Below are 25,446 nucleotides of genomic sequence, written 5' to 3'. Positions count from 1 at the left end.
CTTACATCATAGATATTTGTACATGTAAGAGTGTAATAAAACACAAAACATTTCTTTACAGTCACATTTATTTACAACTTAATACTTACGGATAGTCAATCTCAATACAGTTTATAAAATTACAATAATTATAATACCTAATATTATGCATTATGCGATTGATGTGAATACTAACATGACTTTAAGGGTTTACAGCTTATAAATAAGTGTCTGATAACATATCAAATAGATCGAGTGACAGTAGCTTGCAATTGTATGAAAACAACTGTCGAAATTATCTCTGATAAGGTATTCGATACTTATTCAGTACTGGTAGAAGGGTTACTTTTGAATGCAGGGAAGCCTGTGGCCATGTTTAAGGTCAATTACACTATATAAAATGCTCAATTTTTTTCAAAGCGATAATTAGTACCAAGAACCGGACAACTGAACTCGTCGTTAGCTTTTTGTGCGAGCTATTTACTTATTTCTATTATCAAATTGACCCCAAAATGTCCTAAAGTTACCCCATTCTACGGTAGTGGTGTAAACGAGGCTAAGACTTGTATTTTTCTCTCATTCTTAAAACATTCGGAAGAAAAATCAGCCGAATGCAGAAACGTCCTTCATCTTCAAACTACTCTTAACGGTAACTTCTCGTACGATCCGTAAGGATCTGTCATTCTTTATTGTTTTCTATGGCGCCAAAAATCAAAATGCCGATGCAGTGGACGCAGTACCATAAAAAATTATACGAAGCAACAAATCCTTAGGGTCCTTACGCACCGATTCCAATGCAGCAGACGCGCAGAGTATTATGTTGTTTTTGTTAATTTGAAGTGTATAGTAGCGGCAGAAATACTTTTGAGTATCACTTAAAATTGAATTATGTTTCTGCATTCGGTCGTTAGGAAATAGACATGCAACTAACTAGAAAATGGATGAGATAATCATAGACATTTGCGCTCACCGATGAATGATTCGGCTTAAACAATATCTGTTGCAGTTATTTTACTTATGCATGGGTGGTCACTTAGTGGTAGTTTAATACGTCTCCGTGCTTAGGAAGGTACAGTACATTTTGATCGGAGTTACAATATAACCAGAGATAAGTCAAAAGAAATTATGTTTTTGATGATAATATAATTGACGTACAAATAACTGTATGGCACTTATTTAATTACAACTTAAATCTAATGCATTGTACAGTGTCGTTGGCGAAATGTTCATAATTTACGCTTTGTCTTGGGCGAGTTACATTTAACATTATATAAAAGAAATCGCGGTGGAGGTTCCAGTTTTAATCAGTTTACTTATTTTAAACAAGTCGGCATCCGTGAATTCTAAAATGTATACATCGATCGATGTAATTTTACCTAAACAAGTAAAAAGGATTTTGTCACCATTGCGTACCTAATAATTGCGGAAATGGTCCTCGTTTTCACGATATGTATACGTTTTCATGTTCCATTATATTAGCTTGAAAGATAAAACAATTTTTTACAACACTTCAATTACAAAACTCATCTTCAAAAAAGCTCTTGATACCCATACTGCAATATACCTTAATCCCTAACTGTAGGTCTACTCAGTATCTTCCCCTAGCATGGTACCGTACTCTTCTGTACCTTCGTAAGGGGCACATGCCGACAGCCTTGTCATAAACTCCATATTCACATGTAGGAGGGTTGCAGTCTCCTGTAGCCACGCAGACGCGGTCCCGTAGACCGAAATGTTCTTTTCCTCTGGCTAAGGACTGGCAGTCTCTGCGGCGACCTGAGTCGTGCCAGTCGCAGACGCAAGAGCATGGAACTGTGTCAGTCATACTCGCCAGGAACAAACCTGGACATGTACACCTGCAAACGGGGGTAAATAGCATTAGATAAAATGTTGCTGTGAGTCTTTAATTTATTATACAATAGTTTTGATTGTAAAAAATATGTTTTTAAGTAATGTCAGACAGATGATAACATTTTGAAGATCACGTAAACATTTTTGAAGTCGTGTAAAAGCTTAAGGCATATACACTATCAGAGACAGCAGTGAAAGCGAAATCATTCGTCAAAGGTTAGTAAATTAGGACTGCCTCTGTGGTGCAGTGGTTTAGGTCACCACGCCGCGGCTGATGCCACTGCGTCGGAAGGTCGTGGGCTCGATTCCCATACGGAACAATTATTTATGCGATCCACAAATGATTGTTTCGGGTCTGGTTGTTCTTTGTGTTCGTTGTTTGTATGTTTGTAAAAGTCCCCGCGACACAAGAGCAATTCTTAGAGCGGGAGTTGTCTTCTTAAAAAAGAAAAAAAAAGGATAAATATTACCTGCGCAGTTGTGGAGGAGCAGTAGTCTCATCTTTCTCCAAAGCCGGTTCCTCAGTAGGCGCCCTCCAATCGTTCTGTCGTTCCATCTCCCGCCGCGAGGGTCTCTCGTCTTGCTGACTCTCACTCACACTTGGGTTGCCAATACTCATACCCACTGCCATTCTGGAGGTGATGGCACTTTGCAGAATCTCTCTCGGGATGCAAGCGCATTGCGTGTGGTTGTAGAATTGCATCTTCACTAAATTTGCTGATCCATCCGCTTTGTGTAACTGAAATAAAACAATGCTGTTGTAATAAATTGAAACCAGTATTTTGTGTTCAAGGGTAAAGGTAATTTTGCCAAATTCGATAGTCATGTCCTTTAAGCCGACCAAATATGGATAGTCGCGTCATTCCCAGAAATGTTTGAAAAAAATTTCAAACATGCTGGTAGTGGACTTTTTAAAATGATGCCTCGACCTTTTGCGCATGTCGGACGAATGTTTATACTATTTAACTTTACTCGTAAAAATGGAACATTAAATAGTATGTTAAATATAACACGATTCTTTACAAAAGACAACGGATTAGAAAATAACTTACATAGAAAGGAAGGGCCACGGCTTTGCCTTCGACTGGTGCACAGACCTCTCCCTCGTTCAAGCAGCAGCCAGTATCATGAGCACAACGATGCAACTGGATACAAGGCGGCGTATACCTGAAAATTGTATTATATTAAACGTATTTAAAACGGGTAGTCATGTGAAGAAAAATCTTGTTGGTAGTTTTAGAGTAACAGCCGCATTTTCTTATAAGTGATTAGTCCTCAAGCCACGTCAAAGGCCTTCGAGCGGCTTGAAAAACTTTGACACTATGTAGGTTGACCACTAACCATACAATAAGAAGTACTTCTTGTCAAAATAATTAGGTCCATGGTATAGTGGTCACCTCGTTGTTTCGACTACGCACGGGTAAGGTATTTTATAATATTTTTGCGATCAAATGGTTGTGTCGGGTCATGACAAGGTCAAGACATGAGTGAGTGTGGCTGTGTGATTCATAGCATGGAAGAGAAAGAGAGATGGATGTGTGGGGTTTGATTGTATTTTGTGTATACGTCTTTAAAACTTGCGACGCAAGTTCAAAGTGGAAGAAATCTTAAAATTGGCCTTGTGTGTTAAACAGCTGGAATTGCATTACTTACACAGTGTCAGCGGCTGGAGCTAGCTGTCTGACGGTCAGCCATCGTGCTTGCGGCACCAGACACTTGCCGGCACGGACCAGCGCTCCCGTGCTCATCAACACAGCGCTGTGGAGCTGATGACGTTCTTGCGCAGTCATATTTGCTGGAAATAATAAAAAAATCGGTTATACATTGTCTTTCAAAAGTCACCTTATCCAATTCAACATTGTTCTCCACTTTTCAATCTGCATTTTACCAATGTTGTGAACTCATAGTTAACACACCCTTGCATCTTGAAAGGAAGACCTTGCCTCTGAGGTCTCAGGCTTGAATTCTAATTGTAAATTGGAATCTCACTTGTTGAATGCTTAATTTAATCTACTTCTAACAATGCTGTGAGCTTAACTGGTGGGCTTACTAGTAATCTGAAACACGATGCTAGTAATCGCATGGGCGCATCTTATCTCCATCTCCTCCAAAAGCATCTTAAACGGTACCCCAATTGAATCTTACACGATTTAAAATGTAAGATTTAAAATTCCAAACAAGAATATATTCATCAACACCTATACCCTTTACTAATAAAAGGAATAAGGTAATACTAACGATCAACAATAATCCTCGGCCTGGCGTTAGTAGCGGCGATGGATGCTGCTGCTAGCACGGCAGTGCTGACCGGTTCCACCCTATTCAGGGCTGATGGTGTCATTGCGAGGATCGAGGGTTTGGCAGTGGAGTCGGAGAGGATACCGCTCTCGGACTGGTCATCGCTGTCCCAGTCGTCCATTGGGTAGTCTGATTCTGAATCCTGGAAAGATAACAAAGATTTATTAACATGTATAATGTTTTTTCTGAAGCTCTAGGAACAAAAATTCTGTTACTGTCCATTCGTATGTAACAATGTTGTATCTTTTAAACTACTATTAGAACCCTTTCCGATTTCGTTGTTATTGTAACGTCTTCATAAAGAGTATTTCACATTTTAAAGGGCGCTGATCAATATGTCTCTCAATAGCTTCCGCATGTACGAAATCACGCTATTGCTGAAAAATTCGTTGTCATTTGAGAGAAGTCCAGAAAAAAAGGTACTCATGATCCTCAATGATTTTCCGATTATTTATTACTTAATTTTATATATAAAAACAACTATAATTATACAAAAAATGCATCAATTAAATAAGTAAGCAACATAGTAAACTTCAACAGTATATTTTCCTGTCCCAATACAGAGTTATTTCAGTATAAAATATACAATTAGCTACTCCTGTATATGGAGAGTTCAATAGAGCAATAAATAGCTTCGTGTAATGGTCACATTACTGACATTTCACATGGTTTGACCCACTTAATACTTGTTCGTGTATTTTATACAGGCGTTTACAATTTACTAGCCATGCACCGGTGTTTAAATTTACACATAATTATTATGCTAGTGCATTTTCGCACTCGTATTCCTGTAGAATTATAGGTAACTAGCTGACCCGCGCAACTTCGCTTGCGGACCAGTAGTTCTTGAGATTAGCGCGTTCAAACAAACAAACAAACAAACTCTTCAGCTTTATAATATTAGTATAGATTTGATTTAATCCACTATAGGCCATATGTGTTAGGCCTTAGCTGGCGTTAGCCGCCATTTTGTAAAAAGGGGTCTTGGCCGGGGGTCAATGGTAGCGACCCCACAAACTTGAACTTAAGCTTCTACTGACCCTACACATAAAAAATATTATACCTTTGATAACGCAACCTGAAATTCGCTCAATATTAAGTACTGTACATGTTCGTGGTATAATACCTACTATGCAACCCGGTACAAATATTAGTTGGAATAAATTAGTCCTTATTGCCATATTCCTGCTATCGTCAGTCAACACTCTTCAGAACTATCCTACCTTTAAACTCGGTCTTATAACCCATACATAACCCTTGTCGACCTAATGTAGTTATAACATAACTATTTCAAATAGTTAGTAATTGGAATAGTTGCACTAATTAGTTATTGCGCTACCATTTGCGGTGTTACTGATTAATTCAGGAGTTAATTAATTAACGGAATCTTGTTTCTGTGTGAAATGCGCGTTCTTTACATAACTACGCTAAGTATCTTACGTTTTAGCTAATTTGTATGTTTATGTCGTATAATTTCGGAAAGGTGGGCTGGTGTTACCACCAATTTGAACGGTCAACGTAGACACAGAAGATAGACTAAAACGGACGCCTTTCATGACTTAAAAAATTTCCCAGTTCTTGGTAGATCTTACCAGAGATAAAATCTTTGCTTAGCAATAAGACAACCAATACGGGCTAAGGCTATAAATGTAAGGACTATCCTTTACATCCCTTACGGCTTTTATATGCTTGGAAGTACACGTTAAAAGAGTAGGTAGACATACCGAATGTTGTGAAATAAGATACCACTCGTCAAGCCTTGTCGAAGACCTACCGGCGGATTAATTATTATAACCACATACAGAATAGTTACTTATTTTAAATAACATAGTAGTAAGTTACTTAGCAATAATAATTATTCAAAATGAAATCACTTCCACATAAGTACAAATCGGTTTAATTCGACTCAGTGTACAAGAATGCAAGACGCGGCATCGAACCCCCTGCCCGAAATAGCCGCCGTATTAATAGCCGAATCTGTTTCTTTTCAACGAATGCTTTATGACTCAATCGATAGAGTTCAAAGCAAAAATATACAACTTTGATCTTCAGTGCTATCTTGTATTTAAATGGACATAATGTTTTTTTGGGAATAGTAATTGAGATAAACTTTTGGCCATAAGTCTGTCCGTTCGTGAGAAGATTTCTCGAGGTAATAAATATTACAAAATCCATTGAGTATTTTTGTGTGGAAGACTTATAAACATGCATACAGATTTTCGCGTTTTTACCATTAGTATGATAGGTACTAGTTGTGCTCTCTGCTCTTCACTACTCCTGCTAGTTTAACGTGATGTTAAATGGTCAAGTCTAAGTCTAGCCTTCCTCTAAAATGTTGTTATCATACAAAAAAGTTTTTCAAAGCGTATGGTATTTTCAGGCTTTCTAAGATTAAGCAGATCAAACAATTACTTGTGTACTTTTTAAATGAGTACTAATAGGTTGATTGATCATTTTAGTGGTATTATTTTAAATAATGTTAGTATATTTTGATCGCAAATAAATAGGGAGGCCCTAATTTGCTATTAATAGGACCTACTTAAAAACGCAAGGGTTTTTAAACAATAACAATATTTGTATCATTTAAACTTTCGCATTACATCATTACCTATTACATTATTTGCGGGAGTTAGCGCTATCATGTCAAATGGTTGTTAAAAATATTTATTTGCCATCCTTAGCCCTTTACTACATTATTTAAAGTAAATTGGTATCATAGAGTAAAATATATTACGAACTAGAATTGAACCGGTCCAATTTGGCATACAATCTTGGCATGCCGACTATCTTACGCGCCGCAGTTCAAATGAAGCAACGTTTACGATAAATACCAATTAAAACCTTATTGTATAAGTGATAAGGTTGTAATTCGTTTGTGTTATTTTGGTAGTAATTTCTCTGTGATAGCCGAGTTGTAAACTTCCGCTGCACCTGCCTCGATTCGTGGAAGTCAATAAGTTTTGATATTTCATTTAATACATCGCAGCTTTAATTGAAAAATGTTGTAAGAAATCATTCTGGGAGTGCAGTTAAGACGTTCTTATTAGTAGCGCTATCTTCAAGATGTGTGTAGCGTAAATTCCAACGCTACGCTGTCTTGTTGTTTAAAGTGCCGAAACGTCGAGTAAATTAAGGTACGTATAATTTTCTGTGATATGATATTTGATAAAAATGAGGTAAGCTTGAGTAATGTGGTGCCCCGTTAAGTGTTTGGATGAATGTTTGTTCCTCAATCACGCCAAAACTTTAAACGGATTTTTATGAAATTTGTCATAGATCTGGATCTAGATACCTTTTTTTCCGAGTAAGAGACGGTTAATTTAGCCGGCAAGAGACATGTATAACTAGTCTTTAGTTCTAAGAAACAAGGCTTCTAGAACTATCACTATAAATTACATTCATGCACAGTGAATAAGGTGAGCAGAACTATTTTTTTATTGAATTGAGTTCACACCGGTAAGGCAATGCCGTCAGGCGACAACATAAAAAACCGGCGCGGCGCCGGAAGGAACTCATAATCATAAAATCAAATGCATTTTATAACACAGCTCTGAAATTAGCAAGCGCTTTTCATTAAATCGAAATGCGTACAAGTTTAAGAAAGAGTTTGAAAATGGTAGACTTATTATTTAAAACTTCACGTCTATTATACTCGAAGGTGTAGGCAGGGGTGTATGAAATATACGTTTCGCGATTTACACAAAAGTACCAGGTTCAAGGATTGAGAGTATACCAATAAGACGGGCGCGTTTTCCAAACTCCGGGCTACTGTTGAGAATATCCTAATAGTAATTAGAGAAGGCCAACAGTACCTCGATTCTCTACCACTATCGACTAATGACAACCGGCCTGTCATCAAGATATTTTGTATGAAAATGTAATCAGCGCCTGTGACGAGTGTCGTAGGAAATATTTTGACAGTACATTTTATGTGTCAAACTTTCGATACTCGACAGTACCGACCGTAGAGAATCGCTCTACTGCATCAACCCCGATATACAATCCTTTTCCTTTTTAAAAAGACAACGTCCGCGTTAAGAATTGCTTCTGCGTTGCGGGGACTTTCACAAACACGAAACAATTATTTGTGGATCGCACAAATAATTGTTCCATGTGGGAATCGAACTTGACCACCCGATGCAATGTCAGCAGCGTGGCGAACTTAACCACTGCGCCACGAAGGCAGTCAAAAGTCGAGCCGGAGACGCCATTATCAGTCCAAAAATACAATTTGAAGACGATCTTAACAATATCGTCACGGCTTGTCAAGTATTAATAAGTATTCACGGTACGCGACTGGTCTGCCCACCTCCGTATATGGAGGGTCCTTGATGATGATCACTCACTGAAGAATGTCATCTGAAACCGGTGGCCCAGGCTTTTTATAACCTGTTCTATGCTCCCATCTTGTTCACGGCTAATTTTGATCGAAATTATCATGTTTAAGTATGGTTTATATAATAAAACTAGCTGACCCGCGCAACTTCGCTTGCTGACGCAAGCGAAGTTGCGCGGGTCAGCTAAGAAGAAGCTTAAGAGAATGAGTCAAAAATTTTCCCGCTTTTGTAACATTTTTCATTGCTACTCCGCTCCTAATGACTGTAGCGTGATGTTATATAGCCTATAGCCGTCCCCGATAACTGGGCTATCTAACACTGAAAGAATTTTTCAAATCAGACCAGTAGTTCCTGAGATTAGCGCGTTCAAACAAACAAACAAACAAACAAACTTTTCAGCTTTATAATACCTATATTAGTATAGATATGTAAAGCTTACAAAAAGCTTTACTAAACTCAGTAGCGCAGTGGTTAGAGCCACGACACACACACTGTGTCGGAAGGTTCAAATCCCTCATGAACCTAATACATATGTTGCAAAGATTGCACTTTGTGAAAATTGTCTATATGAATGTAAAAGTACCCGCGACATGTTCTAAAGAACTTGATCCTAAAAAGACCGTTAAATACTTCGCAATGAAAAAGAGTTGTCTAAGGTTTCCTATTGACCTTATCCTTTAAGAGAAGAAGAAGAAAGAGGGTGAGTATATACTGCTAGTTTCGGAAACAGCTGATTAAATTTTACGACGTGTTTACTGCTCTAAGCGATTCCTAACTTAAAATATATTTTGAACGAAAAGTACTAGTGCAAGTCCGGTCGGATCAGTTTGCTTATATTATAAAGTATCTTACTTAAACTATAGTATTCAGGTGATTTAGTTGAAAGTATATAACAAGTCATAATCTTTGTCACTGCGCCTGCGGTATGTCCCCGCACCTACAGGATGCTGTAATGGCAGCGAACGATCAGCTCATCGCCAACGTGTCATTACTGCGACCGCGACTGATAGCTGTCTTTAACGAATCACTGCAAGGCTGCTCTCGTTGTAAACTATACTGTCATTATAGGTGAAGATTACTATTCGTAGAAAGAAAGCTGAGCAAGTTTTAACTAACTAATTGCAAATGCTAAAGTTTGTATGTTTGGAGTTTGTCACTTAATCCCGTGATAGAACATCCATAGCACATTATGTATCCCGGGAAATCTTTAACTGCGACCAAAAAAGCCGGCTGAAACAAGTCTTATATAAAAGACGTCTCTCGCCATGTTATTTTTCCAACTTTCCTAAACATGCAAACACGGAGAACAAAAAAGAACTATTATTCGGGTAAACTACTATTTTACACTACCTACTTAAAAATTCTTGAACAATCGAACCCTTCTACGGGCAGTTATAGCAGCGCGGCAGTAAACCTAAATATTGCTTAATATAATTACTGAAATATCCTCATTTTTTTAAATTCTATATCTATACTCTTTGAAAATAAGTGTCTAGTATTTAAATATTTGTAATATATTTACCTAGGTCAATCTTAGACCTAAATACCTCGGCACTTAAAAGATAACCTTACTGCACTTTAAATTAATCAGTTATCAACTTGTACTGACCTCTTCAACCGTAATTACATTTAACACTTATCTAAATTGCCAGAAATATAGGCTCCGGAGTGTCTATGACCAACTAAAGTAATATAACAGAGATATAGAGGTTTTTTGTTTGTTTGACTGCTCGCATGATCTCGATCTATGTATGTATATCTCTGGTACTGCTTGACAGACTAAAGAAATGTATTTTTTAGCGTGATAGTCATTTTACTACTTTCATAAAGAATATGGAAAAAACGATTACAAGTTCTGATTAGTTTGGAATCAGGTGATCGTGTGTGAGTTGTTCGATTATTGCTTAAAAAAGACTCTAGTTCCTCTCATTATTTCTTATTTAAATATTTAAACAAGATTTTGTAAAACCGTAGTACAAAAGCAAGTTTATTCATATTCAAAAATCGTTATCTCATTAGCATTTTAAATGACAAATTTTAAAACACTTTTACTTTTATCTTTTACAATAAAGAATAATGAGTTCTCATAATTATGCAGCATTTAAATGAGTTACACAGACAAAAAATTGTGCAAGTTGCTATTCATAATTACCATATTATTTCACTACAGTAACCACTTTTACCTTATGTGTTTTTAATTCCACAGATGTCATATGTATTAAATATGCCTATTACCATAGAAGCAGGACACGTTAATCGAGTTAAAATACGTTTATTTTTTTATATGACATCCAGTACATTTCGTTCTCCCCAACCTTCCACAGGTATCAAACGGGAGATCGTAATTGCCAGTCGTTTATTTTAACCTCTGAGATATCACGTTTTAAAACACTTATAAAAACATAGAAGCAACTTTATTACGTTCAATATGTAGTTGAGACATCATAAAAAGTATAATAATATTACAATAAAGACATAATGATCGACATCATAATTACTATGATCGATGCGCAAGCGTCCACCGCGCCGCCGCGCCGCCGCCGCTGCAGTTCTTTTATTGCTATAATAATATGTTTATTCACAATTGCTACCATATTATATTATGAAATTGAATTTGAATTAATGGCATGTAGATATTCATTCATTTCAATAATAGCTTTGGTTCGCGTAAGACATTCCCTAGTGTTAAATGCCATGCTATCGCCATGCATTTAGTAAATGGCATGGCGATCTATAATCCCGGGGAAGAACTTAACCTATTATCTATACTAATATTATAAAGCTGAAGAGTTTGTTTGTTTGAACGCGCTAATCTCGGGAACTACTGGTCCGATTTGAAAAAATCTTTCAGTGTTAGATAGCCCATTTATCGAGGAAGGTTATAGGGTATATATCATCACGCTACGACCAATAGGAGCAGATTACCAGTGAAAAATGTTACAAAAACGGGGAAAATTATGATTCTCTTAAGTGACGCAAGCGAAGTTGCGCGGGTCAGCTAGTTATACATATAAACAAGAAGCATCAATCAATGAGTGGAACCCAGGCAAGAATTATAGCAAAAATGTTTCATAATAAGTAATCAGAAATTCAGTTTTAATTGTATCTTTTTACCTTACACTTCACGTTGGCTGAGTTTAGAATCAAATGACCGTGTGTAAGTTATCCGATGATATTTATTATTATTTATTTACCTTTGAAACTGAACGTGATTGTTGCATAGCCGTTGTACTAGATGACTGAAATAGTCCAATTTCAACAAATTCCTATGTTGCACACATAGTTGCATCATAGCCCTATATAATAACACACACTATCGTACTCCGCGCTCAATAACCGGCGCATACGCAGTGACGTCATCGAATTAAATACTCTTTACACCGCGAACAAAATCAGATGGTACAGAAGAAATGCTTGATTTTGGAACACGGTTTTAAAAATTTTGTTAGTTGTATTTCAAATTACAATACAGTTCACATTTCCTTCAGTTGAATAATATGTACTGTGCCGGAAATGAATGTCTACAAAAGTAAAAATGTTGGTAGAAATGTTTCAGGCGCAACACAGAGCTACAACTAATATCTGCAACTTTTTTTTTTGACGTTGAGCTTTTTTTTAAGTCACTCGTTTCCAATTCAGCTGCAAAGACAATATTTATTCCGTGATGAAAATTGACATCGACACAGAAGTCATTTTAAGCTATAATTGCTTTATCTATCAGATAAGTTATCCATCACCTACCTTCGTCAAATTGAACCTTACTCTCTAACGCCACTCATATCAAATGGAATGCACCGGCACTTCTGTATAAGTTTATTCTGTGATGTAATGCAGTTTACTGAGAAATTGTTATTCTTAACGTTTTCCTTGTGACTTCATAGTTGCATAAGCAGGGAGCAGATGATGTTCGGTCACACTAAACGACCGGTCGAGACACTATTGTTTAACTCTATGAAAAACTTAGTAAATATCGACTAAAGAATTGTTTGAAAATATTAAAAAAATGTAGCCGTGATACCCATTTTTGAAGTCCTTTTTTAATAAGCCAATTCCTAGTCGATAAAAATAAAGACCCAGTAATTTGTAACAAGTACATACTTTCCCTTTTTAAATAAAACACACGACTCGAATCGTAATAAGTAATCATGGTTCTAGCACACAAATTACATCATACTATAAAGAAAATTACCAATCACTCAAAATTGTTTCAAATTCGGAATTTGGACCCGGTAAACTAACGAATGCCGGCCCAAATTAAATTTTACTGGTTGTGAATGTGTTACATACAAGACTGAATAGTTTGTACGAATCAATTTAAAACCATGTTATATGAGCTTTTGACTGATTCGTCTATTAACACAGTTCTGACAAATGCGGGTCGACGTACAATTTCACATACATACATTTTACTAGCTTAAATATTTAGTTATATACTAGAATCCAATTGCGCTCACCGGTTTATAAACAAGCTCTGGGTTAACCAACCCTTGACGCGCAAATTTAATGGATGGGTTACCGCTTTGTGGTATTTGAGCTGAACGTTCCGTACTTCGGCTAGCGCATGAAAAGTCAGTTCGTTTGTTGTCAATAAATGGTTAGGCCATTTCCAAAACCTTAGGGAAGCTTGAATAACTTTGACACTACGTTAACCACTGACCATACGCCAAATAAATAATAATAAAGCAAAATCTTTCTTCTCATGTTGTAAATCTATAAATCAAAGCCACGCATCGAAGACCTAAATGTATTATATACATTTATAGTCAAAGTTTTTCAATTTACGCAACTTTAACGGCTTTCGCAATGGGTCTTTGTTGTCATATCCGCCTGTACCCTTCTTAGATAATAAACTTCATAGTAATAACTGATAATTGCTTGTACAGGTTTATAGCAAAGTAAAGTCGTAATAATTATCGTTACAGGATGCGAGGTCGCGTTGTCTGTCAATCGTAAACGTTATCGAGGCGAGTACAAAATAACTTCGACGATAAAACACACTTAAAGCTTCGTTCATTGCTAATAAATATTAGACATCTAATAGTACAGACATATTCTCATAATTATTTTAACAACCTACGCTCTTAGCGTCTCGACACTCTTTCCTTACCTGATAAACGGTAATTTTCAGTTACATTGAATAGCCAGCGTTCTTGGTGTAACGACACATCTAATTTTCAGCGCCGTACGTTCGGCAACTGAATGCCTAGCGCTAAGCTGTGCGCAACGTGATTTCGTTCCTTGTGTTATAAGGTCACTTAAGTAACATTGCGAGCGTGTTAAACGGAATTTTCAGGGCCGAACGATGTGTAAATGTGTCACTTGACTTAGAGCCTTTGCAAATGACATTTTTTAACGTCCCCGCGCATTTCAAGCAACTATAACCCATAGCTAACGCAGGATTTGTATTGACCAAACGCATATATTAAGCGCGTCCCGGCTGCGTTGCCGCCTGAGACATAGGACCTGCTAATCAGAAACGAGCGAAATGCGTTTAAAAAACGGCGTGTGCAATGGCTCTTATGGAAATTTTATGCGGACTGTTGTTTGCCGAACACTTTAAGTGTCTATAAAGTTAAAGTAAAGCTTTTAATAGAAATTAATCTATTGGTCACATCTTTTTAACAATGGGCACATACGCAACGCGAATTATGGGCACGTTACTCCTCTTCAGATACGGAACTAATACGATATTTTTGTGATTGCCACAATAATCTGAGTCTTGAGTACAATACATGTACTGACGATAAAAGACAATCATCAACATGTAGTTTTAAAAACTGTTTCTTTTTCAATCAGAAATTGTACCTATTTAGATACAATTGCGCATATTTCTAAAGGTCTTTTGGGACACAATAAATAAAAATATAACAATACTTGTAACATATATTATAAGTCCTTAATAATTTAATAATTTTATCCTCCTGACCACAATTTATAGGCGCCATCAAGAAAATGACACAGCCGGGAGCCGACCTCAGGACTTTTTATTCCTTTGTGTTATTCTAACCGCAAACGAGGTCTATATTTAGATCCAACGATGAGAATTGTACAGTCGTTAAAATTGTCACGGCCTGTTATGGGTTTGATTCCCATAAGAAATGATTTTTTTTTGTTATATTTTGTTTCAAGGTATACAATAGTATCATATTTAGTGTCAAATCTAACTTGGTAGTTAGCCTTTTTCCATTTACTAGACCCAAGACCAATCTCTAAGAGGAAAAGTGAGATAGAAGACAAATGCCTGATCCAATATTTAATTTAATAAAGCACTAACCCCCGATTTCTGAGGAACATTTAACGGTAGTTTATCTATTCAATGGCGTTTAAACTCATCAAAACAGTTTTAATAAATAAACTACCGCTAAAATTAAATGTGCTTCAGAAACCGGACATAAAAGCTTTCTTGCCCAAAAAATGTACTTAACATTTTGACTAATCAGAATATCTTTCTCTAAATTTATTGATATAAAGTAAATTAAATTTATTTTGTTGTATAATGTTTGGTAAAGTCCCGCAACACAGAAGCAATAAAATTCTAATTGTGAGTGCAAAATTTGAGCCAGTGTCGATCTTTGGTGTCTACTAACAGTGCCCACCTCCTGATATAAAGGCGACTTTATATTTGAAAAGAAAAAGCATTCAACTGAACACATTCAAGACAACATGCGTATTATAAATCCGCTAAAGAAATATCTAGGTAATATTTCAATCTTTTAATTTATTACGTGGTGTTGGGATATAACCATTTTGATAATGACAGGTCACGATATGACCTGTGTCAATATTAATTGCTGATAAAGTTACGAGGAAATCCCGGTTTCATTACGATTGTCTAAGTATAGGTGCCATCAAACAACGTAATCGATTTCCCTACATTACGAACGATTCTTAGATCTTTGAAGAATTGCAAGGCGGGACGATGAGGGCTATGGCGCTTGCATCGCCCGGTTCGTAGAACAGCCAACCGAGATTCTAATTATTTATTTGTACAAGTTGTTTGGCGATCTTTACATACCTGCATATAAAATATTATTTTATCATAAACATAAAATAATTAAAAGCATACCAATGTATTAATGATGCATCATTAATACATTGGTATGTTTAAAACATTCCATAACTGTATTGTATTTACAAATTATGTCACGGTTCTTATCTAGTTTCTAAAAAGGGTATGATCGCTGTACTTTGTAGTACCTGTTGCAGAATAATATTGTTATTTCTGTATGATATCTGTATTCGGCGATGTCTTGGAAGAAGGTCAAGTGCGTAGTACTCGTAACCAACTAGTCCCGTATGACAAGATGTATGAATGTGAATGAGGCAAGGGAAGTTTGTAAGGTTCGTACCAAGTGGCGGTCTTTGGCCTCTGCCTAACTCCATGGAAAAAAGTCGTGACTTTATGTACATATAATATCCTTAAAATGAATGTTATTAATACTGGTAAACTATATTTAATTCCAATTGGCATTTGACCATGCTGAAAATGCCGATCTTAACAAAGTTTCATCTCTCGAAAGCTTATGAAAATCTGACACACTTTCTTCAAAACATTATGAAACCACCTTAGCCAATACAGCTCAATAAAGCTAGCCCATCCAAAAATAGTCCTTTCAAGTAACCCATAAAGCCAATAAAAGTAATAAATATTGCTGACCGCGACGAGGAAGCGAACCCGGAACTTCAAACAGATGTTGGTTCTCGAGCCAAGTAGGCCGCCGTTTGGGCCAGCTCTTATTAATTTACTAACTCTAGTTATAATGAAATTTTGCTAAGATAACTAGTTATCCTGCTATTATAATCGAAAATGACAATGTTAGGATGTATGGTACTTTATTAGGTAAAAAACGATTGAATAGATTTGGAGAAATTCTCGTAAAAGTATAGTTGATAATCAGGATTAATCGAGAATATTTCTATCAGGAAGTTTTTTTACGTGGATAAAGTCATTGTAATTTTCGAACTCGAATGTAATGTGTAAAAACTTGGTACAGGTGTTAGTGATATACTTTGTCACAAATTTGTAGTAAAATTGATATATTTTCTAAAAGACCATCAGTATAGGATAGGCAGAGGCATCATCACCTACAAATCTAATCAAATATTGTCTTGTCATTAATCTTAAACACTTAACAAAACTATACCCATCTCTTTCCATTCCTACTGAAAACATACAGCTATCCTGCTCACTCCGGTGTCAATGAGTACATTTGTCTGGCACCTAATCACTTGAAATGCAACAATGTTATTAATTTGAACTCGTCAATGCCAAATATGTATGTAAATATTTAAATTAATATGCCACCGCAAACATTAGGGCTATGTTTTTAATAAACAGCCGCGTCTGCCTGTCTGAATGGGATAAACTTAGAAACGAATGAACAGGAGTATTTCTTTCTTAAAAAAAATATTTCTATGCACTATTTACCTATCCCCGGTTTCTGAGGTACATATAGCAGTAGTCTATCTAATCAACAGCGTTTAAGTGTAACATTTTATTAAGATTTTCGTAAATTAGCTAAAGTTCCGACGATGTATTGATGACTAAAATAATGGACGGTATAGGTTCTAAAAAAAGTATCCTCTCGTTCTCTTTGGCTATAATAAACTAGAGTCTTTATAGACTTTAAATCCCTTCAAGAACTGTTTTAAAAAACACTCAGTAAGGCAAGTTTTTCTCATTTTCCCATGGTTGTAGCAAGCGCGAGTGTTTATACATATTTACCACCAATTTAACGACCAATGCCTCAAAATTCTGACATCTATAAACCTTTTACGAGTCCTGGCACCTATGAAGATATTAACATAATTTATTGAACATTATTGACTATAAATCATTGATATCCTTCACCTATTTCTCAATGAATGATAGAATCGTAAATGTTATAAGTGTCGTCAAACAACTTGAACACTAGTAGGTACCTACTGCCCCCGATAGTTGGACAGACGCATAGAACATTTTTGCAGAAATTGAGTTAAATCCATACTAATATTATAAATGCGAAAGTAACTCCGTCTGTCTGTCTGTCTGTCTGTCTGTTACTCAATCACGCCTAAACTACTGAACCAATTCGCATGAAATTTGGTATGGAGATATTTTGATACCCAAGAAAGGGCACAGAGTACTTTTTACCCGGGAAAATGACGCATTTCCATGGGAAAACTCAGGTGGCGGACGAAGTCGCAGGTAAAAGCTAGTATTAAATAAAATTAATTAAATTTTGCTGGAAGACTTAATGCGTTTATTATTTATTTGTAACTTAACGTCCGTTATATCTAAAGATGTAAATTTCGGTGTATGAAATACACACACGTTTCGCCACATACAATTATTAGCCCATGTAATTAGTTTGCAAGCTGTATACGGGGCATGATACTAAACTCCAAGCTAGTATGGAGAATATCCATACTTATTAATATTATAAATGCGAAAGTAACTCTGTCTGTTACTCAATCACGCCTAAACTACTGAACCAATTTGCATGAAATTTGGTATGGAGAAATTTTGATAACCGAGAAAGCATATAGGCTACTTTTTACCACGCGAAAAAGAGGCATTCCCATGGAAAAATTCAGTCGGCGGATGAAGTCGCGGGTAAAAGCTAGTTATAAAATAAATTAGAAAAGTCTAATTTTGCCCGACCCGGGAATCAAATCCGCGACCTCTTTAATTAGCACTCGAACACGCTACCGTCCCGACTACAAATGTAGTTAGGTACTTATAACTTATTTATATAATTTATGAAACAAGTAGATAGGTATTTGCGGTTACAAAACTGCCGCGGTTGGACCTTGGATTACCGATCGCTATTTGTATTGGGAACGAACATTAATAACTAATATAGTAATTATAGCTTGATAGTACTACATTTACGTATATTTTATTTATAACTTTACGTCTGCTACAAGGCGTATGCCTTACTACTTTAAAAAATACAACTCTCGCACTAAGAATTGGTCTTGTGACGCGGGAACTTTGACAAACATACAAACAAAGAACACAAAGCACAACCAGACCCGAAACAATTATTTGTGGATCGCACAAATAATTGTTTTGTGTGGGAATCGAACCCACGACCTCCCGACTCAATGGTGACAGGGGGCCTAATGAGGGAAGGATATTATTTTACAAAATTCCCGTCACCAACAATGTTAATTGCCAGTTTGAATAATTGGATATATTTCATTCCATACATACACCTTTTATAAAATGCGTTATCTTATCTAGTAAAAGTCATATTTTGAACATAAAACAGGTAACATATAATTTCTTTCAACTTATTTAACAAAAAGTTAATAACTTTTAATTTCTTCTTGACATTTACATATTACCTACGATATTTTTAAATATAAAAATTATGTATGGATAAGTAGAAAATAGCAATAATCATGTATAATTATACGATAAAAATCACCCGATAACTATCTCTGAAGTTACTTTACTTGATAATTTTAAACTGCATTATGTAAATATATGTATAAGCTATTTTTTACACAAAATATAAGCAAAAACAAGTAGTTTATATTTCACACTTAATCAGCCCTAAAGGCTCCTACACACAGGCTTTTACCAAACGCAGAAGAAAGCAGAAAGTCGTCGAGTATCAGTTGTTAGTCGATTCAATTTGGTCAGGAATGACTCTATCTATAGACCTGACCGATCAAAGATTAGAGACATTCGGGCATGTAGTCCCGACCTACTCGAGCCACTGCAGCCTTCAGCAACTTCTTCTCCACAGCTAGTGTCCCACAGGTCCGCCCCAACCTATATCCCAGATTTCTATTTCATAAACATGTATCCCAAATTTCCCTTCTACTTTCCAGTTAAACGTAGTTTTCCCAAGGAATATTGACGTCAGGCAAGCAAGGATGTAAGAACATCAGTCAAATCCTCCATACAGCATGGTTTTCAAGAAAAAACATATTGCATTAGTGTTGTTATAAAGCAAAAGAGTCGTTTGAACTATACACAACATTACCCCGGGAGCAAACTGTCATTGCAATCCGCGCGGTAAGCCGGCAAGCCGAGGCGGTAATGCCGGCTTCTCTACTGTGTGTAACACCCTTAAAATTAGCTTTAAACAAGCAAACTAGCTGATCTCTAGAGGTCCCTTATAAGGTAACATGGCACATAGTATATTAGTTCGAACGCCATTAACGTACTTGTAATCTGATATCTATCGGCAAGCTAAAGGTAACCGGCTTACTACATGTATAATTAAGTTTATGTAAGCTTTTAGTCTGCGAGATATGTACACTGGACAGTCTTGAACACAAATATTTATATACATTTTTTATAATAAGTAAGTACTAGTTTTGTGTTAATAGTCCATCTTTTTATACATTATAATTAATCGCCAAATATGTTGCTAAGCTTAAGAATAGCTCTATCAATACGGCTTATTATATTTGTATAATTGTCTCTATGAGCACGGGAAATGTTTTTATGAACAAATATTATAATTATGAAAATTCGTGAGCGAAATTGCGTGAGTCAGCCAGTTATGAATAAAATACGTTAAGTAGCTTTTCTCGGGGACTACCCTACCAAAGCACAATTTCACGTTTATAATATTAGTAAGGATTGTAGTATAGTGAAGTATTGTGGTTTACTTAGTATTTTGACACAGTATGTTAAATAAAGCAATGCCAAAACATCAAATAATATCAACTAAAATGCATAATGCGTGAGTGTGTGAGTGCTAATTTTACTGAAATATTAGACAATAGTCACGAAACAGGAATATTTTTGAATTGCACTTTGTTTGAAATTAATTACATAGTTTTCTTGGAAATTGTCTATTTGAGAACAGTCAGTAACATAAAATGTTCTTTTCATTTTGAAAGGAATTCATAACATATGCAATTCAAAACCCTTCTTTTGATGTTATTATGCAATACGCATTTTGTGAAATCACTTTGACTTCAAATGCAATAAAGTTCACAATTTGAACAAAAAGATGAACATTAGAATTAGTGAGTTTTTCTTTGATCGGAACTATTTTACAGTTGGAGTGAAATGTCGTAAGCGATCAGCTGCGCGCACGCAGTTTTGTTACGTCATAAATAGATCGTGTAATTGTGTCAAATATACTAGGAATATACGCGGCGTTGTTTGAAACTAGTATATTGTTTGACTCTAGGAGTTTTTAACGATTTTTGATACTTTGGTGATATTATGGCGCAGTGTTTAAGGTGGTCGCCACGCCACTATCATTGCGTCGGGAGGCCGTGGGTTCGATTCCCACACGGTACAATTATTTGTGCGGTCAACAAATAGTTGTTTCGGGTCTGTTGTACTTTGTGCCCGTTGTTTGTATGTTTGTGAAAGTCCCCGCGATACAAGAGCAGTTCATAGTACGGGGTTTGTCTTATTGAAAAAGGAAAAAAAATAAATAAATGAAACGTTTTAACTAATTATTAGGGTACGCCAAGTTACTCTGCTAGGTTTAATATCCGTATCAGGACAGCAATTTTTTATGTTTATTTTCAGGTTTCAGGTTAATACGCAAAAGTTAAAAGATATAATAGAATCACTGCTCTGCGCTCAAATAAAATGTTCTTTCATTTATGGTGTGTAATCTAAGTGTTTGAAAAATCTTCTTCAAATGTTTGTAACTGTTAAGACTTAAAGACCGACAGATTTCTTCATGTTATTAGATACCTATATGTATGTTTTACCGTGAGTAATATAATACTGAAATTGATGTGACACATTTTACGCAAACGTTTTACTAACATTTCATCACTGTAATCTATACTTCTGTGCTATACTATTACTACTAATATTATAAAAGCGAAAGAGCGTAAATCTGTCTATCTGTCTGTCTCTTCCGCTGTCATTGGTAGACATGGTTATGTCATGGTAGGTAAAAATGCGTAGATAAAATAAAATTCTGCGGGAATTCATAATTTTCATCAGAAACATTAAAATCGTAATTAACATCATAGTAAAAATAAGAATAATATAGGTAACAGGAAAAACCTCTTTATGGTATAAAAATGGGTCAAATAATAGCTCGTTATAAACCTTATCAAAGCGGGAATTTCAAAAGGTTTTTTGCTTTAAAATAACTAGTCTGAAATATAAAAAGTCATTATTTTTGTATTCATAATTTTAACTTATTTTCTTTTTATCGTATGGTAAGTGGTAAACCTAGTGTCAAAGTTGTTTAAGCCGCCCGAAGGTCTTTGTTGTGGTTTTTAATTGACAACCGGGGCCGACTTTTTGCGTGTTCTCCGAAGCACGGAGACAGTCAAATACCACTATGCGATCACCCTACTATAGAAAGACCGCGTCAAGGTTTGCTTAACCCACAGTTCGCGACCAGTGCGCGCAACTGACTATGAGGGCCTTTATAATTTAATTTAATTTAATAATTTAGTTTAGGTCGCCACGCCAATACCATTGCTACGGGAGGTCGTGGGATCGATTCCCACACAGAGCAATAATTTGTGCGTTCCACAAATAATTGTTTCGGGTCTAGTTGTACTTTGTCTCCGTTGTTTGTATGTTTGTAAAGTCCCCGCGACACAAGAGCAATTCTTAGTGCGGGAGTTGTAATTAAAAAAAGAACTGAAATAGGTGTACACTTGTACAGTGTAAAAAACAAGAAGCTAAGAATGCTTCTAATGTCTACACGGTTGTCACTCCCGCATAGGTCTTTTAAGTCACGAACGAAAATGTTCCCTCATTACTAATATTCCTCTATCTGACGCCACCTGAATCATCTGCAATAGATGGACACAGGCCAATGAATGAATGTCTACACTAAAGAAATCGCAAGTAAAAGCTTCTGAACTAAACAATATTGTAAATACTTGCAATCTTACGTAACATTGATTTTGCATAGTTAACACATTTTCCACTGTCATGTCAATAGTGTTTAGTGCTTACTGACGGCGAAGATAGTCTATTGTCGTGCTCATGTCACAATGACAGAACACAATCTGTGTATTACGAGACTTTAGTCTGTATTGGTGTTGTGTAATATTGTGTTTCTTTTTTAATATTACGGTAAAATTACGTTTGCTAGTCTTGAATTATTCAATGGATAGTAAATGAGACTTTTTGCGACAATTGCACTGCTTATAAACTGCCCCGTACAACAAAATATTGAATGAAATTTGATTCTCTCTTTCCGAACTGTTTTTTAATATATAATACAGTTTTGTATTGCTTTGCTATTTACATAAGAATATGTACAATTTATAACACGTATTTTAACTGAAATAAGCTATTAATATACTTATACAAATTATGTAAAAAAGACCGTTTTTCGATCGTATTCCCAATAGTAGCCCGGAGTTTAGTATTTAGGTACCACCTTTTGCTCGACGTTTTGGCACTCTTTGCTTCTATTTAGTTATACGACGCGAAAGTTATTTTTTTTCGTACCATAATAATAATTTATTTTTATTTAATAGTAATAAAGTAATAATTACTAGTATACATGATATCATTATTCATTGTAATTTTAAGTTGCATTAAAAATATCTTACAAACTTCTTAAACTAAACATGGTATATTACCATACATTACCATAAGCATATCGGTACAAGCGCCTAATGAGTGCAGGTTCGTACCCCGGGGCGTGCATTCTGATATAATTTGATGTAGTGTACCGTGTTAGATAAAACTTACAAGTTTGAATCTTGTTAACATCGAAAATGGCCCTATGGCCTAAAAAATATGGTAATGTAACATACTTTATAACTGCTTCTATGATACGAATGATAGCGACAGCAGATTGAGAGGTCTTAGGTTCGATTTCCGAGTTGGACAAAGTGATATTGGGATTTTTGCATTTCTGTTGAAATGCAACAATGTCATGGTTAAATAGCTAAACCAATTTAGTTGTTTTTTTGGGTAAACCAAAAATCCTCAAGATTATTTTTCGAGAAACGCTGACACCTACCTAATAGCATTACTAAAATTATTAATTTACATAATAAGGATACTATTTACCCATACTTCGGACAAAATCGGGTGCAGAATCATAGTGCTTAATTTTAGTGAATAAGTACCGATCACTCTGCTTACCCCATAACAAAAGTACAGGATTATTCTAAAGGTACATACAGTCCGCATAGATCTTTAGGTCTAATACCCAGTCTAGTATTTACAACGTAATGTCGGTACTTAAGTGTGCACTATCTCATGAACTGCTGACCCCTCGCGAGTAAACGATATAGATTATCTGCATGGCTTGTAATGTTGTAAATAGAGAATTTGTAGTACATTTTATTGTTACTATTTGCTTGTATGGTTAAATTTATTTTGTCTACGTTTTTTTGTCTGATATGGGTAAATCCCAATTTAGAGTTAGGTTCGATTCTTGGGTTGATTGATTTAATTTGTTAGATTCGTATTTATAGCAAATTGGTACTGTTACGTGTTTTATATTATAAAATAGCGTTTTAAAGCGTTTTATAGGTTTCATTACATCAGAAAGAAATGAAACGTTAGTTTTTTTTTTATGTGTGATTACTTTTTGGAATTAAACCAAAAAATAATGTCTTTTTACGCTGTACTGTACCTGTAAAACATACTTTTAATCCAGTTTTTATATTTATTTGTAGCTTAAAGCCTTTTAATCTAAGCCCTTATACAATAAAGGCCAATATTTAAAAATCAATAAAAACAAGGTCAAAACTTATCTAAAGAAATCGATAACACTCTTAACTACAGCAAGAATTTCTACTTTAAAAAGCTCCAACAAAATTGTGTTAGATTTCTTAATTAACAATCGTATTTCGAGAAACATTAATCTAATCTATTTCTTCGAAGTACGTGTATATCTAAGATGCCGCGATTATTTAAACAGTTTATAGTTAAAACGAACCAATTAATACTGCACTTTAGTTCCAAGAATGATAGAAATAAAACCAGCTTTTACGATTTAAACTGATGTTTTAAACGATAGCTATTCAGGAGAGTAAAATTTTTGTTTGATGTTTTAGGTTTTTTGCTCATGTTTTGTGATAATGTTATTTTTCAGTCGCGTTTTTTTATTAAAACTGACTCAAAAAAATATTGGGTGTTGTGTTTGATATTGAAATTTAAAATTACGACTTGTAATTATATTATACACTCTTTTTATTTTATGTTTCAAATTATTTTCTATGAAGTACCTATTGCATAAAAAAATCCTACTCATTTTCATAAATATTTTTATCGTAATAATATTAGAATGTTCTTGTTAAATAATGACTGAGTTTATAAGATTTTACATTTAAAAAGTTGCAAAGGAACTAAGGTTTCACAAAAAAATATTATTCATTGAAATCCCATTTTTTTTTATTTTTGTTCACAAAACGCAAACACGACTTTATGACTAAAAAACAAAAACAAAACCAAAACTCACCTCATCATTCCAATCACCATCATTATACTCGATATCATTCTCCAGTCGTTCAGCCTTCATTCTTTGCACTTCCTTCACCACCCCGTGCATCTGCTCCGCACTCAACCAACTATGCATAGCAGACAGCAACTGAACCTCATCAGTGAAATCCTTATCCGGCTCCAAAGAATTTAAATAATCCAACTTTTCATACAATTTGTCTGTGGGTGAATGCCCCAATTCGCGGCTCGGCGGGTTTATTTTTTCAATTTTTTGTATTAAACGGTCGAATATGTTCGGTGAGTCGGTGACGTGCGCGGTCCGACTGCCGTGTGTGAGCAGGAACACAAACAGGGATAGGCACAGCATCATGTGACCGCGGCGCGAGTGCTACTGGCGCGAGACACGCGTGCCGCCAATCTGTAGGGCGAACGAGCCTATACCTAGATGCTGTAATACTAATATTATAAACGCGAAAGTCTACTCTGTTAGGTACGCTTTGCGGCTGAACTGTTTATTTCATTTACAAGAAATTTTGCGTAAATATAAATATAGACAGACAATTTTTTTTCTTTTCATTAATAAATTAATCCCCTGAGCAACCGAAACAGTGGGGTGGTTTGCACGTGAGTGGT

General features: G+C 35.6%; 1 protein-coding gene across 1 annotated transcript; it reads right to left on the bottom strand.

The window, feature by feature from the left end:
- Positions 1–56: 56 nt before the first annotated feature.
- LOC142975550 (uncharacterized) lies at positions 57–25,219 on the bottom strand. The gene is made up of 6 exons (XM_076118474.1): positions 24,833–25,219; positions 4,069–4,270; positions 3,484–3,625; positions 2,883–2,997; positions 2,301–2,569; positions 57–1,835 (listed from the first exon to the last, which is right to left on the bottom strand). The coding sequence occupies exons 1-6, from the start codon at positions 25,181–25,183 to the stop codon at positions 1,568–1,570; spliced, it is 1,347 nt and encodes a 448-aa protein (XP_075974589.1). The 5' UTR covers positions 25,184–25,219; the 3' UTR covers positions 57–1,567.
- Between the last annotated feature and the right edge of the window lie 227 nt (positions 25,220–25,446).

The sequence above is a fragment of the Anticarsia gemmatalis genome, chromosome 9, assembly GCF_050436995.1.
Source record: "Anticarsia gemmatalis isolate Benzon Research Colony breed Stoneville strain chromosome 9, ilAntGemm2 primary, whole genome shotgun sequence".
Lineage (NCBI taxonomy): Eukaryota > Metazoa > Arthropoda > Insecta > Lepidoptera > Erebidae > Anticarsia > Anticarsia gemmatalis.
The sequence above is the reverse complement of the archived record's forward strand: the minus strand, read 5'-3'. Positions and strand labels throughout refer to the sequence as shown.